This window comes from Etheostoma cragini, chromosome 8 (assembly GCF_013103735.1).
Source record: "Etheostoma cragini isolate CJK2018 chromosome 8, CSU_Ecrag_1.0, whole genome shotgun sequence".
Taxonomy (NCBI): Eukaryota; Metazoa; Chordata; class Actinopteri; order Perciformes; family Percidae; genus Etheostoma; species Etheostoma cragini.
Genome location: NC_048414.1, coordinates 20,696,911 through 20,711,906, shown reverse-complemented (window position 1 = coordinate 20,711,906; position 14,996 = coordinate 20,696,911). Strand labels below are relative to the sequence as shown.

Sequence of the window (14,996 nt, the reverse complement as noted above, 5' to 3'; positions counted from 1 at the left end):
TGATTTACTTGGACGGAAATAGAAATTCTGTGTTCTAACCTCTGTAGCTTTGTGTCAGTAAGGCCTAGTGTCACAATGGCACTAGAAACAACAAGTTGGGAGTGTTAACTTCCCAATGAACTCAGGGTCATCCCACACGGCCAAAGCATGTGGAAACAGCAGCACTTTTTTAAGGGTAAAAATTTAGGCGAGAAAAACATATATTTTCAAGTGTTATTAAAGTGGACACATTATGCTTTTCCATATTTTCTGTCATATCTGCAATGTTATAATGTCGGGTTTCATGGTAAACATATTCAAATATCAAGGTAAAAGCATTTGGGAGAAATCCCTGTGAGCTAAAACGTTCAGCCAACTGTTCTGAACACTCCGGTTTAGTTTTTTCTACTCTTTGGCTAAGTGTCATGTAACACTTCATCGGCCTTCTATTGGACATGGGATTGGTCATCTGCTCCTTGCAGGAACTACTGTGAATGCTTGTTTTTTTAAGCTATTAGAGAGACTTGGTCCAGCACTATCTATCGGGCTCCGTCATTGTAAAAAGCTAACCGGAAGAAACATATCCCCACTCAGAGACGTTCTTCTGGTCTTCAGTTGCTGCGTAATAGGCCTATGAGAACGGTCAGGCTCTCTGTACAAATGACATGTACGAGAGTCCGGTAGGACCAGGCTATGTCATGTCCTAGTACAAACACAAAATACAAATATAACCCAAAAATACTATATAATAGTTCCCTTTTAAAATATCATTAGATTTTTTATTGAAGAAAAAATTGGGCTTGTTCACCTGAGAGTGCAGAAGTCCAACACGCTCACTGGCGTCCACCAGCTCCTGCTCAGCAATTTTGCGACTTCTCTCCGTCTGTTCCAGAGCAACTCTAAGTTCCTCAATTTCAGCTACCATCAGACCGTTCCTGCGCTCCACCATTGCAGCTTGTTCCTTGAACTCGTCCTGTGCTCTGACAGCATCATCAAGGTGCAGTTGTGCATCCTAGTGAAAAAATAACAGGACAATATTCACATAAATGCAAAAATGTGCTTGCACTGATCCTAGTCTGTGCAACAGCTTGGTGTCTAACAATACCTTCAGTTGTGCCTGCACATTCCTCAGCTGCTTCTGGGACTCAGCAGCCTGGCGATTGGCGTGGCTCAGCTGAATCTCCATCTCATTCAGGTCTCCCTCCATCTTCTTCTTGATTCTCAGGGCATCGTTCCTGCTCCTGACCTCAGAATCCAGAGTGCTCTGCATGGAGTCAATCACCCTCTGGCTGTTCCTCTTGATCTGCTCCATCTCCTCATCTTTCTCTGCCAACTTCCTGTCCACCTCACCCTTAATCTGGTTGAGCTCCAGCTGGACACGCATGATCTTAGACTCTTCGTGTTCCAGAGTTCCCTGATGATATCAAAGTATAAAATATAAATTTCTGCCGTCAAACCTTTTAAAGTGTATTTGTTTGTGATTTAGATTTTTTTTTCAGAAAATGTCCCCAGAAGAAAATGTACCTCAGCCTCTTCAAGAGCTGTCTGGATCTCAGCCTTCTCAGTCTCCACCTGCTTCTTGGACTTCTCCAGCTCATGGATGCTCTTGCCAGTCTCACCAATCTGTTCAGTCAGATCTGAGATCTCCTCTGCAGAGAGATATATGTGTTTTATATTGTTAAGCCTTAAAACATAAAGTACAAAGATTTTTTTCTTAAATTTGTTCAATACACTAAGAACTCCTATGTAATGCTGTAAATGCATGCTACATAATGTAGAAATTACGTTGCAGGTTCTTGTTTTCACGCTTCATGGTCTCCAGCTGATCCAGAGATTCCTCATAAGAGTTCTTCATCTTGAACAGCTCAGTGCTGAGAGAACGAGTTTCCTTCTGTGCTCCCTCAAGCTCTGCCTGACCCTCCTCATACTTCTGTTTCCACTCTGCCAACACCTGAATAACACAGTTAAGTTGGTTATTTAACAACTTGAAGACAAATATATACAATTTTTCATTGGCTGTATAGACTGCATCAATGACATTACTCTTCCAGGATTGTAAAGATGACAATTGGAAATTCCACCGGATGTCCCCCCTTTCTTTATATTAGCATTTTAAACTCTCGTGGATTTATGAGGGATCCAGACAGCTAGCTAGATCTGTCCAATCTGAGTTTTGTGTTGCACGACAAAAACAACTTTTGAATGTCAACGTTCAACCAAAATAAGTTCCTTCCCGAAGCTATTTTGCAGAGGAACCGTCGTTGTGTCCGGGGCTTAGCACCACCCAAGATGATTGTGACTGGTTTGAAGAAATACCAATAAACCAGACCACGTTTCTCTCTGATGCTGGAACGTTGTGTGGACTAGCCAGACCTTCCTCCACAGCACTTTGGAGCAAGTTCTGGCAATGCGAGACTGTTGTTTGTATGGCTTGGCAACACAGAGTAAACTATGCTACCTTGTCAAAGTTCCTCTGCTTCTTGTCCAGATTGGCAGCCAGCCCATTGGCCCTCTCCACATCAATCATGAGGTCCTCCACCTCACTCTGGAGCCTCTGTTTGGTTTTCTCAAGAGAAGCACACTTGGAATTCACTGCCTCAATCTGCTCCTCAGCCTCCTGAAGACGCTGAGCCAGCTTTTTCCTGTTTGAAAAAAGGAAAAGATTTGTTTCCAACTAAAAACTGTACCTCAAGCTCTAGTAACAGGAATCTTCAACTTGAGTTCTTACCGCCTTAGGTAACCGTTAGCAAAACCACAAACAAATACTGTCTAGGCCAGATCGTAACTTTCTGGAAATTGTATCTCGGAAAGTGCAGCTTTCATTACATTTAAGTACTACATGTTTGTGTCTTTACTACAGCATATCTTTTTTTTGAATTTAGCCTACTGGTATAACAAAGTGAGAATCTTTCAAAATCATATTTTTTCCAAATTTAGTGTTGGAAAATGGTGTGAATTTCTTAGTAGCCTATTTTTTGGGCTATTATGGTAATAGTATGTTTTTATGGATCTGAATGATCGTATGTAAACGTTTTCTAAAATGTCTCCATTGCGTTGTTTGAATGTTACTCACTTGGAGTCCTCAAGCTCCTCAGTGCGCTGGATAGCATCAGTTTCATACTTAGTTCTCCACTGAGCCACCTCACTGTTGGCCTTGGACATTCCACGCTGCAGCTCAGCCTTGGCCTCTTGCTCCTCCTCAAACTGCTCCCTCAGCAGATCACAGTCATGGCGGGCTGATTGCAGTCCATGGGCAAGAGCATTCTTGGCCTGGTGTGGGACATATGATTGAATTTACAAAATTCCAGAATCCCAAACTAATAATACCAATACACACACACTAAATGTCTCTTACCTTAATCTCCTCTTCAATCTGTCTCTTCAGCTCCTCAATCTGCTGTGTGAATGCCTGTTTGCCTCTGGTCAGCTGGGAGACAAGAGCTTCTTTCTCTTCAATTTGACGGCTGAACTCACCTTGTGTGAAAGAGGTCACAAGACATTAGTTTTTGTCACGTTTCTTAATAATATAGACGACAGATCATTCAGTGTAAAAGTTTTAGATACCATTTTCTGTCAGGAGACGTGCTTTTTGTGCATTTGAGTCGTTGATTTGACGAACATTTTCATCATTCTTGGTCTTCAGTTCACTGAGTTGGTCCTCAAGAGTACGACACATCTTTTCAAGATTTCCCTAATGAGTAAATAGAGATAAGATAAGTGATCAGATTTTATTTATAATATAAATTACATTATTTAATATACAAATTTGGGCAATAAAATAACATGTAATGCATTGTGTACCTTTGCTTTAGCAACATTCTCCATGTTGCTGGAGAGGTCATCAATCTCCATCTTGTATTCACTCTTTTCCTTCTCAAGCTTCTGCTTTACACGCTGAAGGTTGTCGATCTGCTCTCCCAGCTCAGCAACGCTGTCAGCCTGCTTCTTGCGAAGAGCAGCAGCAGTGGCTTCATGCTGCAGAGTGGACTCCTCAAGATCACGACGGAGCTTCTGGAACTCGGCTTCACGCTTCTTGTTCATCTCAATCTGAGCAGCAGTGGCTCCACCGGCCTCCTCCAGCCTCTCACTGATCTCCTCAAGTTCCCTAGAGAGGTCAGCTCTCTGCTTCTCAACCTTGGCACGAGCAGCACGCTCAGCCTCAATCTCCTCCTCCAGTTCCTCAATACGAGCCTGTTTAATATCAATGTGATATCTTTCAGTAAACTTTCACTTGTAATACCTAAAATTGGAAACGTTTGCAGAAATGTTTTGTGTAACGTGATATGTCACCTGGAGCTCCTTGATCTTCTTCTGAAGCTGAGCACCCAGTGACTGTTCATCTTCAATCTTGCTAAGCAGCTGACTGATTTCAAAGTCCTTCCTGTGAGAAGATTAGAAAAATACATAGAGCTCATGAAGTTAATCACATTTCTTCTAAAAGAAGGATTGTACAAATTGAAGAACTTAATTACTTTTTGATCTTCTCATCAGACTGCTGCTTGTCATTCTCAAGATCCATGATAGATTCCTGGGCCAGTTTCAGATCACCCTCAAGCTTTCTCTTGGCTCTCTCAAGGTCCATACGGAGCTTCTTCTCTTGCTCCAGAGAACCCTCAAGCTGAGGAATAGGATGAGTTGTTAGCCATCAAACACATTCAAGAAAAAGAATTGTGCTTTGCCAATCCAAGAGACTTTGTGAACTTACATCATCCACTTGCTGCTCAAGCTTGGTCTTGGCCTTGGTCAGAGTGTTGACTTTGTCTTCCTCTGCCTGCAGGTCATCAAGAGTCTGCTGATGAGCCTCCTGAAGGGCTTTCTTTTCCTTGGTCAGCTTAGCAATGCTCTCATCCTGAGAGGCCATCTCCTCAGTCAGGTTCTTCACCTAAGTGTGCAAGAAAGATCTTGTCTTTAAATGATCCTCATTATAATCTTACTTGTTCTGATGAACAGATTATTACTTACGAACCTTGTTCTCTGTGGCATGTTTCTCTTTTTCCACTTTGGCCAAGGTAAGCTCCAGGTCATCAATATCCTTCTTGAGCTCAGAGCATTCATCCTCCAGCTTTCTCTTTTTGGCAGTGAGCTCAGCATTGATTTCCTCTTCATCCTCCAGTCTCTCATTTATCTCTTTGAGTTTGGCCTCCAGCTGAATCTTACTCTTGATAAGTCCCTCACATCTCTCTTCAGCATCATTAAGATTCTCTGATTCCTAGTTAAAGATATGAAAACAGATGGTGATGTAAGGACATACATTTGTATATGAAAAAACAGAACTGTCCAATGACGTGTACTTACAGATGCTACTTGCAATTGCAGATCGTTCTTCTCCTGCAGAAGGGACACCATCTTCTCCTCCAGTTCCTTCTTCTTGGCCAGGGCAGCTTCCAAGTCCGTTTTCATCTTATCGTAGTTCTCCTTCATATTTGCCAGCTCCTTCTCAGTTTCAGCACTCTTCAGCAGAGGCTTGATCTTGTAGTACACCTTCATCCATGGCCAGTGTTTGACATTCATGAATGAGCGGATATTGTACTGGATAGTAAATATGGATTCCCTGCGGACAAGAAGTAGCTGTTAGGGACAATATTGTTATTGATTTTGTGTACCATCATTTAGAATGAACTGTTTTTAACATGCCTCCTTTCCATCATCTTCACAAACTCTCTTCTCATGAGGTAACCCCGGCACAAAGCCTGAGTCATGGTCACCAGAGTTGCCAGTTTTTCATCTCTCATCTCCTCAAGGACACCCAGCAGACCGGCCTTAAAGAACACCTGTTTAAGCAAAAAATGAAAATGAATTTTGAATGAAATCAGATCATGATCATCGCTGTTAAACAAAAACTTTAAAAAATGTTCACCTTCCTCACAATGTTCAGGGGTTTCAAGTCAAAGGTGTGTTATAAAGTTGCAGCCCTACTGCAGCTCTACTAACAATAAATAACTTGTTCCTTGGCATCAAACTATACAATCACGTAACTACTTTTTTACATATTCTGCTATATAATTAATAAAAAAATGCAGACTCACCGGACTGAATAACCTGACCTCCTTGGTCATTATTCGTCAGTTAAATAAGGAAATCCAGGTGTTTACCTTGGTGTGCCCGAATTTGTACTCGTCGTGATTAACATCAATTGACCCAAGCAGCTTCTCTGAAGCCTTCTTATTGTCAATGAACTGGCCCTCAGGGATGACACTGGCATTCAGCACCTTGTACCTTGAGTTTTACAAGAGTCAATGGTCAGTGTGAGCATTTTTTTGTAAAAAAATCTGTATCGAAATTCTCTCAGAATATCCATTGATACCTCTGCTTGAAGTCAGCATAGAGGATTCTGCTGGGGAAACCTTTTCTGCAGATTCTGATACCCTCCAGCACACCGTTACACCTGAGCTGGTGGATGACCAGGAAGTTTTCCATCAGACCTGTAAAAAATTAATAATGAAGAAACCGTTGAAGAAATGGTAACACAACATTTAGTAAACAATATTAACAAACAAAACCTCTCCTCAAGAATGTCTTGAGATTTAGTTTTCTATGTACCTGGAGTCTTTGACTCATTGGGAATCAGGCAGCGCACAAAGTGAGGATGGGTGCTCCTCAAGTTAGTCATCAGCTTGCCCAAGTTCTCCTGTAGATCAAAGATGGTGAGTATTAGCGTGACATGTAACAATTGTGAGTTTGAACATGAACTGATACTGTATATACATGATTCGTTTGCCTTACCCTAAACTGTGAAGACACAGTCTGCATAGAACCACCCTTCTTCTTGCCTCCCTTCTTGCCACCAGTTTCTGTTGATAATTTAAAGTAGGCATAACATTTACATGAACAAATATACAGTATAATCTTAAAATACATTTACATTATAACCTTAAAAAATGTTTCATTTTACTGTAGTTGCTATCGTACCCTCAACAACAGGAGGGAAGCAGATAGCCAGCACTTTCACTGAGGATTTCATGTAGAGCTGAACAACGGAGTCATTCAGTGGATCCTTGTTCTTCTCCAGCCAGCCAATAATATTGTAGTCCACAGTACCAGCGTAGTGCACCAGAGAGAAGTGGGCCTCAGCCTTGCCCTTCTTTGGGGGCTTAGGCTTCTCAAATGCTTTACTTTTGCCAAGATGCTGGTCATAAAGCTTGTTCTTGAAGGATGTGTCTGTGGCCTTGGGGAACATGCACTCCTCTTCAAGGATGGAGAAGATTCCCATGGGCTTGAAAAAAGTAATAAGAAGTGTGTCATTAAGTGATACATTAAGTAAAAACGAAAAGAATTATATAAAATACCCAAATTACTGGATTACCTTTTCAATAAGCTCAATGCAGGCAGCCAAGTCCATGCCAAAGTCAATGAAATCCCAGACAATACCCTCCTTCTTGTACTCCTCTTGCTCCAGGACAAACATGGTGTGGTTGAAAAACTGTTGCAGTTTCTCATTGGTGAAGTTGATGCACAGCTGTTCCAAGGTGTTGAACTGCGAGGGGACAAACAATCAGTTTAATCTCTTGTAGGCAATAAGAATGATTCTCTCATGAAAAGTTCATCAGCTTCTGAGTTGTTTGAAATGAAGCTTACGTCAAAGATTTCAAAACCAGCAATGTCCAGGACACCAATGTAGAACTGGCGTGCTTGTTTAGTGTCCAACATCTGGTTTATACGAACGACCATCCACAAGAACATCCTCTCATAGACAGCCTTGGCTAGGGCAGTCACGGAGTTCATCACCTGAATAAAAACAAGGATGTGATTTGATTAAGGCCAGTCAATCCTTTTTGTCAAATCATGGATTAAAGGTATTTTGAATATCTTCTAATCTCTTGAATATATAGGCAACTGAGTCAGTCTGTCCTGTTGAATGTGGCGATCCAAATGCACGAAATACGTAATACGCAGCACGCTTTTGTACGGATACAAATGGACACTTCTGTGTTTGAAAAGAAGGATCTAGCCTCTCTTCCTCCTGGTAGCAGGTGAATGTAGCACTACAATGTTTTTGTCTGAAGTGGAAGTAATCAGTTATTTTTTTGTGTTCTTTGTAAGTTATTTCTGGGTACCATTAATTAGAATTGTAACGTTCTATATTTTACATCAAGAATCAAAACACATCTACCGCTGTATGGGGCCCTTTTACATTTGACCCCCAGGCAGTTGCCTTATTGGCCTAATGATTTTTCTCTTATGTTTTCTCCCCTGAACCAGTGTATTTCAAATGTGTTTCTGACTGTGAGTAGTAGATATCGCTCAGGACCCAAGGAAGCGCAGTGTGAGCATTAAGTTGATTGTATGAGCATTTCTCAAGAAAGCTGAAGGACCAACACCACAGGCCAAGCAATCGGCCTGTTTGAAACAAACATGACAATTGAGGTGGCCGTTCAACCATCTTACTTGTCATATAAATGATACAAAAGATCTAAAAATTTTAAATTACATCTGAGATTTTCCTAGACTTATTCTATATTATGCATTTAGTATTCAATATGTAAGTCTTTCAAAGTATCAATTTGGTATATTGAACACTACCATTGTATTCTATTTAAAAGAAGTGCTACATTTCTAGAAGTAACATAAATAATCTGTTTTTTAAATAGTAGGATATTGATAATTCATGTTTACCTGAGGTACAGTCTGTCCCTTGGTGACATACTCATTTCCGACCTTCACTCTGGGATAGCACAGAGCCTTGAGCATGTCAGCGGAGTTCAGACCCAGCAAGTAAGCAACCTTGTCAGCCTCTGAAAATAATTCAGAGAATTCCATCATGATGTAAACTGTCACTAGTTGGATTTTCTTTTCTACCCAAGCAATACATTCTGAGCTGACATTAAACACTCACCCTCTGTGCCATCAGGCTCAGCCTGCTCCTCACGCTGCTTCTGCTTGAACTTCATGTTACCATGGTGGAGCACAGCACCAGTCAACTTGTAGATGCTCACCTTCTCTTCACTGCTGAAGCCCAGGATATCAATGGCATTCTGAGTTCAAAAGAGGTCCACACAAAATATAATCATTTGAAAAACGTTTATGTTGCATTTAATGCAAACATTTTTTAAACTACTGTGAAGTGAAAATCCCTCACATCAGTGGCTTCCAGCTCAACTTTGTCATCAATGCTTGCCACAGTGATCTGACCCATGCTACACATGGGGAAGTCATAGGGGTTGGTGGTGATGAGGGCCATATCTGGATTTGAAAAAAGGGTGAAAAAATGTCTAAATATTTGTTTAATTTGAAAACAGGTTAAACAATGTGCCTCCTGTCACTCTCCTTACCAATCAGCTCAGGTATGTGTGCAGTCATCATCTGATAGAAGATGTGGTAGCCTCTTTCATCAGGAAGCTGGAATGTCACTCTGGACTTCTCCAGCAGATCTACAAATATTGTTCATGAATTACAGTCTGGCCAGTTCTCAATTCCAGTAATTTGTATGTAATGAGTATTACTTACATGTCTCAATATCAGCGCTAGCCAGTTTGCCAGTTGCGCCAAAATGGATTCTAATGAATTTACCCTGTTTGGAACAAAGGATTTTTAATGTCTCTCCACATTGGAAATCTAAGACATAAATCTCTTATTTGTAGAAATTGTTCCATACTTACAAAACGAGAAGAGTTGTCATTCCTCACAGTTTTGGCGTTACCATAGGCCTCCAGCAGGGGATTGGCTGCAATAATCTGATCCTCCAGTGACCCCTATAATCCAGGTTAAGAATTGCTATTAGAAAATAACTATTTTTCTACCTTGGAATAACATTTCATACATAAGAACCCTGACTTGTACTCATCATACAGTAACATACTTTGGATGCGTCCCTCTTTGGTCCACCAACTGCAATTGTTGCAAAGTACTGGATGACACGCTTGGTGTTCACAGTCTTTCCAGCACCAGATTCTCCACTAGGTATAGACATAGATTTATAAGAACCAAGAATCAACATATTTGACTATGTTAAACAAAGTCTACAAATGTAACAAACTTACGTGATCAAGACAGACTGGTTCTCCCTATCTGTTAAATAAAAAACAAAACAATTTACTGTGTTTTACTACAACAGAAACCTCATAAACTGATAAATTGTTTTGGTTAGGACTTACCAGTAAGCATGAACTGAAAAGCGTTGTCAGAGACAGAGAAGATGTGGGGTGGAGCCTCCATACGCTTCTTGCCTCTATAGGCAGCGACACATTCCGCATCATACACTGGGAGCCACTTGTAGGGGTTCACAGTGGCACAGAACAACCCAGAGTAGGTCTGAAAGTGATCATAGAGATTCAACAGTTAACTCTCTTTCCTACTAGCTTTTTTTTAACAGTTCTCTTTTCTCAGTAGGAATAATTCCTTACGTAGATCATCCATGCTGCATAGCGCTCTTTGAGGTTATACAGCACAGAGGCTTCATTGAGATGGGTCATCATGGCCATGTCTTCAATCTTGTCATATTTGGGAGGGTTCATTGGATGGACATCGGCTTCTTTCACTGTCCTCTCCTGGAATAGGACACTTGTTACAATGAGAACTTATCATGTCATCCAATCATGTTAAATTCCCACTTGACTGTGATTTGATGAAACTAACCTCCTTAGTGTCCAGGATTTCAACAGTGACTTTGTCACCATCTTTCTTGAGGACTTTTGCCTTCAAGTACAGCTCCTTGACATCGGCCACGTAGACGGCTGTCTTGGCATCAAATGGTGCACTTTGAGACTCAATTCTCTCCCTCTCTGGCTTACGAAGGTAAATGGCAGCTTTGCCATAAATGGCCATCTCCGCGTCTGTACTCATGGTGGCGGCTGATGTCTGTTAGATAATTATAAAGGAACTGTCATCTTAGACTAAGTCCATGTAATTAAAACAGCGGTCAAACTTAAAATTTTGCTGAACATATCCAAACTGAAATACAGTGAATGAGAAATTGTTTGCACATGTATTACAGGAACTTAGGCCATTTTTCCATGCCTCTGTCGCCTAACTCTTGGTGGGAATTGTTGGGTTTCTGAAAATAACATCACAGAGTACGGTCTAGACCCGCTCTTTTATGAAAAGTGCAATGAGATAACTGTTGTTGTGATTTGGCGCTATAGAAATAAAAACATTGAATTGACTTTATAAAGGGGAATGACATGCAGCAAAGGACTGCAGGTCGGAGGCACGTCAAGGGCTGAGCCTCTGTAGTTGGGGGCGCGCTGTACCAGGTGAGCTACCCGGGCGCCCTATGTATTACGCTTTTAAAGAAAAATGTAATATTTAAAGTTTCCTTACCTGAACGCCTCTCTGTCAACAGTATTCACCAAATCTGTTGAAAACAGTTTTTCATGTTAGAGTATGTGTAAAGACAAGATTCAGTCAACAAATGTTTCTATTTTCATAACTTATTTCTTAAATAATATTTAAAAAATTGCCTTAAACTGAAAAAAAAAGTTTTTACCACAAGCAGGAACCCCCAGATCTTTACTGCCGCACTCTGTGTCTACAAGTAACCTTTATATCAAACTCGGTTTTGATGACCCAGCAAAACTCAAACCATACCTTGTTGGTATTCATACCAAATGTGGCGAGACAGATTTACAGAAAGAGAATTTATCATCTCATGTTTCAGATTTCATTTAGTCGTCTTGGTTTTTGCTTACACATTACATGAATAAAAGTTTACTCTAGGCTATTTTTAAAGTACATCTTATATGAACCTTTTTAGTAACACTGTATAATACGTAACACTTTATAATAACTACACACTATGAAGCACCAGTTAAGCATTAGTAAATACTTAAAGCATCATTTATAAAGCATTTTTTCTGCATTATTACACATTAGAATGTAATTATGAAAAAAGTTTTTCTTGTTAGCGTATGTGTAAAAACAAGATTCAGTCAACAAATGTTTCTATTTTCATAACTTATTTCTTAAATAATATTAATAAAATGGCCTTAAGCTTAAGAAAAAAGTTTTACCACAAGCAGGAACCCCCAGATCTTTACTGCCGCACTCTGTGTCTACAAGTAGCCTTTATATCAAACTCTTTTGATGACCCAGCAAAAGTTAAAACCATACCTTGTTGGTATTCATACCAAATGTGGCGAGACAGATTTATAGAAAGAGAATTTATCATCTCATGTTTCAGGTTTCATTTAGTGGTCTTGGTTTTTGCTTACATCAATAAAAGTTTACTCTAGGCTATTTTTAAAGTATATCTTGTATGAACCTTTTTAGTAACACTTTATAACACGTAACACTATGATAACTACACACTATGAAGAACCAGTTAAGCATTAGTAAATACTTAACGCATCATTTATTAAGCATTGTTCCTGCATTATTACACATTAGTATGTTATTATGAATTCAGCTATGAATGTCAACTGTTAGTGTTTGTCACACAAAAAACTTAACTTCTAAAGGATAGGGTTAGGGTGTTGTTTGTGTGGGGGGGGCGGGGGGGTGGGGCGGTGTTGAAAACTTCCTAGCGCTCCTTTTTTGGCAAAGTTGATATTCGTCATGTAAAACATGAGAAGGGTCCATGGTGATGTTTCCAGCCAGGCTTTGGGTGCACTTAGTGCAGCTGTTGAGGAAGAAATTTTCCACAGAGTGACCACCACCTTGGAGCTGATCCCAAGAAACCTTGATATCCTGTATGTTTTGACTGGACTGAGAGGCCACGGTACCAGACTGAGCCTCCACACTGCAGGACACTTCGAATGGTGGAGCAGAAGAATAGATCGAGAATGTCCTATCTGGCTCCAAATGACATGGAGAAATGGAAGTCTCCTTGAAAAGTGTGTTGTCCTGTGTTGTACTTTACTGCAGTTGAAATCCACATGGTGGATCCAGGATAATGCACTGTCTATGTGCACCCCCCCAGATATTTGAATGATGATGTTTGCTTTATGGGTTGGTTGTGAACTGTGACTGGAACAATGTGGGTGTCTTGTGTGGCTCCAAAGATGATCTAAATGATCTGTGATCTATTGATTATGAGAGCATTATGGTCACACAACAGTGGTGAGCTGACACGGCCTTGTGGAGCTTGTTGCCAGTAACCAAGGGGGAGTTGGTGTTGTTGACCCAAAACCAGCTGTTGCCTGTTGGTGAGAAAGGAGCAGTACCAATGGGTGGGATTTGACCTTTTATCTTTGAGATTTATCTCTATCGGATGCATTTAAGGGAGCAGTATGTCAGGCTGTGTCGTGTTGAATGCAGAAGAAAAGTCTATGAAAAGCACTCTGGCATATGATTTTATTTTTGATGCGTCCAGATGTTTTGAGGCAAGATTCATGAGAAACCACAGATCTGGCAGTTCCTGCTTGCACTGGGACCTATTGTAAATACCTTACGCCATTGCTTTAAAGTTGTGTGTTTTCTTTTTTTTAAGTTTGTTTTTTGGAACATTTTTGGCCTTCAGTTTTGATAGGACAGATGAGGACATGAAAGAGTAGAGAGAGGGGGACATGACATGCAGCAAAGGGCCGCAGGTCGGAATCGAACCTGGGCCCGCTGCGACGAAGAGTAAACCTTTATATGTTGGAGCCCTGGGTGACCAAGTTGTGTGTTTTCTTTTTCAAGATTCAAGATACCATATTGTCATTGTATGTGGAAATGTCTGTCTGTTTTAGACAAGCATTACATCTCATACAGGGAGGTTCAGTACAGACAAGCCACCTTAGAAGTGTTTTAGGAACTTTTGCAGGTGTATATATAACTGCGGAAAACTTTGAAACTTCACAGGTGTGTAGTCCAAAGATGGGTCACACGCACTTTACGTCCCAAGCCAGATTTGGCGTTGTGGCTGGTGATGGGATGTAGTTAAAGTGAACATTTCAGAAACTACACTCTTGATTGCAACTTTTGGCAAGTGAGTTCCGCTGGAATTGGTTACAGTAACACACTCTGTTTTGGCTTGCAGAAGTTGTATGCGTGTGACCTGGCTCTTGTAACTTAAACCCAGTTGCTAAAATCAGGGCTCATCAAGGATTTGAACCTTGGACTTCTTGTAACTTAAGCAAGAATTATGCCCTTTGACCAATGAGCCCTCTTTCAGGAGGGGCAAGAGGTCTTAAATATCCTCTCCTGTTATTTCCAGATCTGCAGTTAAATTCTGCCCTAGTGATGTTGCAGCTTGAAGACTTATCTTATCTGGCCAAAGAGCCCCCTCTGCTGCAGAACGTCTTACATCCCATTCAGCACTTATCATCTGAGCTCTTTACAAAATTCTCTTGCAGTGATGTGCTTCTTCTTTAATGTTAATTGATTACTGACATTAGGCTACTTGTCACACAATGCAACTGCCTATAATGTCCATTGTTGGTGACCCTCAGATGTTGTAAATAGAGCTCATCTGGGATTTATTCGTTTGGAATTCATCCTCAATGTCTCTCTCCTCCTCCTCTTTTCTTTCCTTCTCCTGACTCACTCATGTTGTGGTCTACTGCAGTTTTCTTATACACCCTATACACCTTTCTACACCCACTCCTCTATCTGTTGTTCATTTGGGCGTTTGATTTTCTAAACTTGAAGCTTTAATAAAGTTTGAGGAAAAAAACATGTCTTTTGGAAATTTTTTATGATCGCAGTATTGGTTTGTATAATCACGTTTCAGGTTTTCAAGTTTTTTTCCCCTGCCCATTGGATAGCTCAACCTATGGTGAGCCTCATTGTAGCTATGAAGAAGAAGCTGTCACCCAACATGAAAATGAAAGGGATTTTGCCTCCGGAACTTTGGATTGGTTTGGCTGATTCCTTATACTAGCTCTCCTACAGTGGAGGGAGAAGTATATTATAAAATACTCCATTATTCAGTGAAAGTACAGTGGTAGGCTACTTGCGGGAAAATGAATCAAGTCTAAAAGTAATCATTATGTTATTATTGATGCAACAACATGCAAGCAGCACAAGAAGTAGGCCTACAACTCAGTAAGTTAAAAATAGGCATATGTCTTATGTGGCACTGACGGTAGCTTTTCAATGTTTGAAAAATAAAAATGAAAAACCCACACATTACAGGGTTATTTTGGTCTGGGCTTGAGAGA

At 40.6% G+C, this 14,996-nt stretch overlaps 1 protein-coding gene across 1 annotated transcript in view; it reads right to left on the bottom strand.

Annotated features, from left to right (window-relative positions):
* Positions 1 to 11,373, bottom strand: part of LOC117948492 (myosin heavy chain, fast skeletal muscle-like) — a 12,988-nt gene extending 1,615 nt beyond the window's left edge. Inside the window, exons 1-34 of the mRNA XM_034878133.1 lie at positions 11,236 to 11,373; positions 10,552 to 10,773; positions 10,320 to 10,463; positions 10,071 to 10,227; positions 9,957 to 9,984; positions 9,776 to 9,872; positions 9,576 to 9,668; positions 9,424 to 9,487; positions 9,249 to 9,347; positions 9,056 to 9,159; positions 8,813 to 8,951; positions 8,593 to 8,711; positions 7,555 to 7,704; positions 7,283 to 7,453; positions 6,889 to 7,192; positions 6,703 to 6,770; positions 6,520 to 6,607; positions 6,284 to 6,401; positions 6,072 to 6,195; positions 5,614 to 5,750; positions 5,275 to 5,530; positions 4,946 to 5,188; positions 4,685 to 4,861; positions 4,452 to 4,597; positions 4,270 to 4,360; positions 3,781 to 4,170; positions 3,544 to 3,670; positions 3,335 to 3,453; positions 3,053 to 3,249; positions 2,438 to 2,621; positions 1,765 to 1,930; positions 1,504 to 1,628; positions 1,085 to 1,393; positions 788 to 991 (exon numbers count right to left, since the gene is read on the bottom strand). Coding sequence (XP_034734024.1) covers positions 788 to 991; positions 1,085 to 1,393; positions 1,504 to 1,628; positions 1,765 to 1,930; positions 2,438 to 2,621; positions 3,053 to 3,249; positions 3,335 to 3,453; positions 3,544 to 3,670; positions 3,781 to 4,170; positions 4,270 to 4,360; positions 4,452 to 4,597; positions 4,685 to 4,861; positions 4,946 to 5,188; positions 5,275 to 5,530; positions 5,614 to 5,750; positions 6,072 to 6,195; positions 6,284 to 6,401; positions 6,520 to 6,607; positions 6,703 to 6,770; positions 6,889 to 7,192; positions 7,283 to 7,453; positions 7,555 to 7,704; positions 8,593 to 8,711; positions 8,813 to 8,951; positions 9,056 to 9,159; positions 9,249 to 9,347; positions 9,424 to 9,487; positions 9,576 to 9,668; positions 9,776 to 9,872; positions 9,957 to 9,984; positions 10,071 to 10,227; positions 10,320 to 10,463; positions 10,552 to 10,758 — 5,145 coding nt within the window. The 5' untranslated portion in view covers positions 10,759 to 10,773; positions 11,236 to 11,373. The remainder of the gene's footprint in view (positions 1 to 787; positions 992 to 1,084; positions 1,394 to 1,503; positions 1,629 to 1,764; positions 1,931 to 2,437; positions 2,622 to 3,052; positions 3,250 to 3,334; positions 3,454 to 3,543; positions 3,671 to 3,780; positions 4,171 to 4,269; positions 4,361 to 4,451; positions 4,598 to 4,684; positions 4,862 to 4,945; positions 5,189 to 5,274; positions 5,531 to 5,613; positions 5,751 to 6,071; positions 6,196 to 6,283; positions 6,402 to 6,519; positions 6,608 to 6,702; positions 6,771 to 6,888; positions 7,193 to 7,282; positions 7,454 to 7,554; positions 7,705 to 8,592; positions 8,712 to 8,812; positions 8,952 to 9,055; positions 9,160 to 9,248; positions 9,348 to 9,423; positions 9,488 to 9,575; positions 9,669 to 9,775; positions 9,873 to 9,956; positions 9,985 to 10,070; positions 10,228 to 10,319; positions 10,464 to 10,551; positions 10,774 to 11,235) is intronic.
* Between the last annotated feature and the right edge of the window lie 3,623 nt (positions 11,374 to 14,996).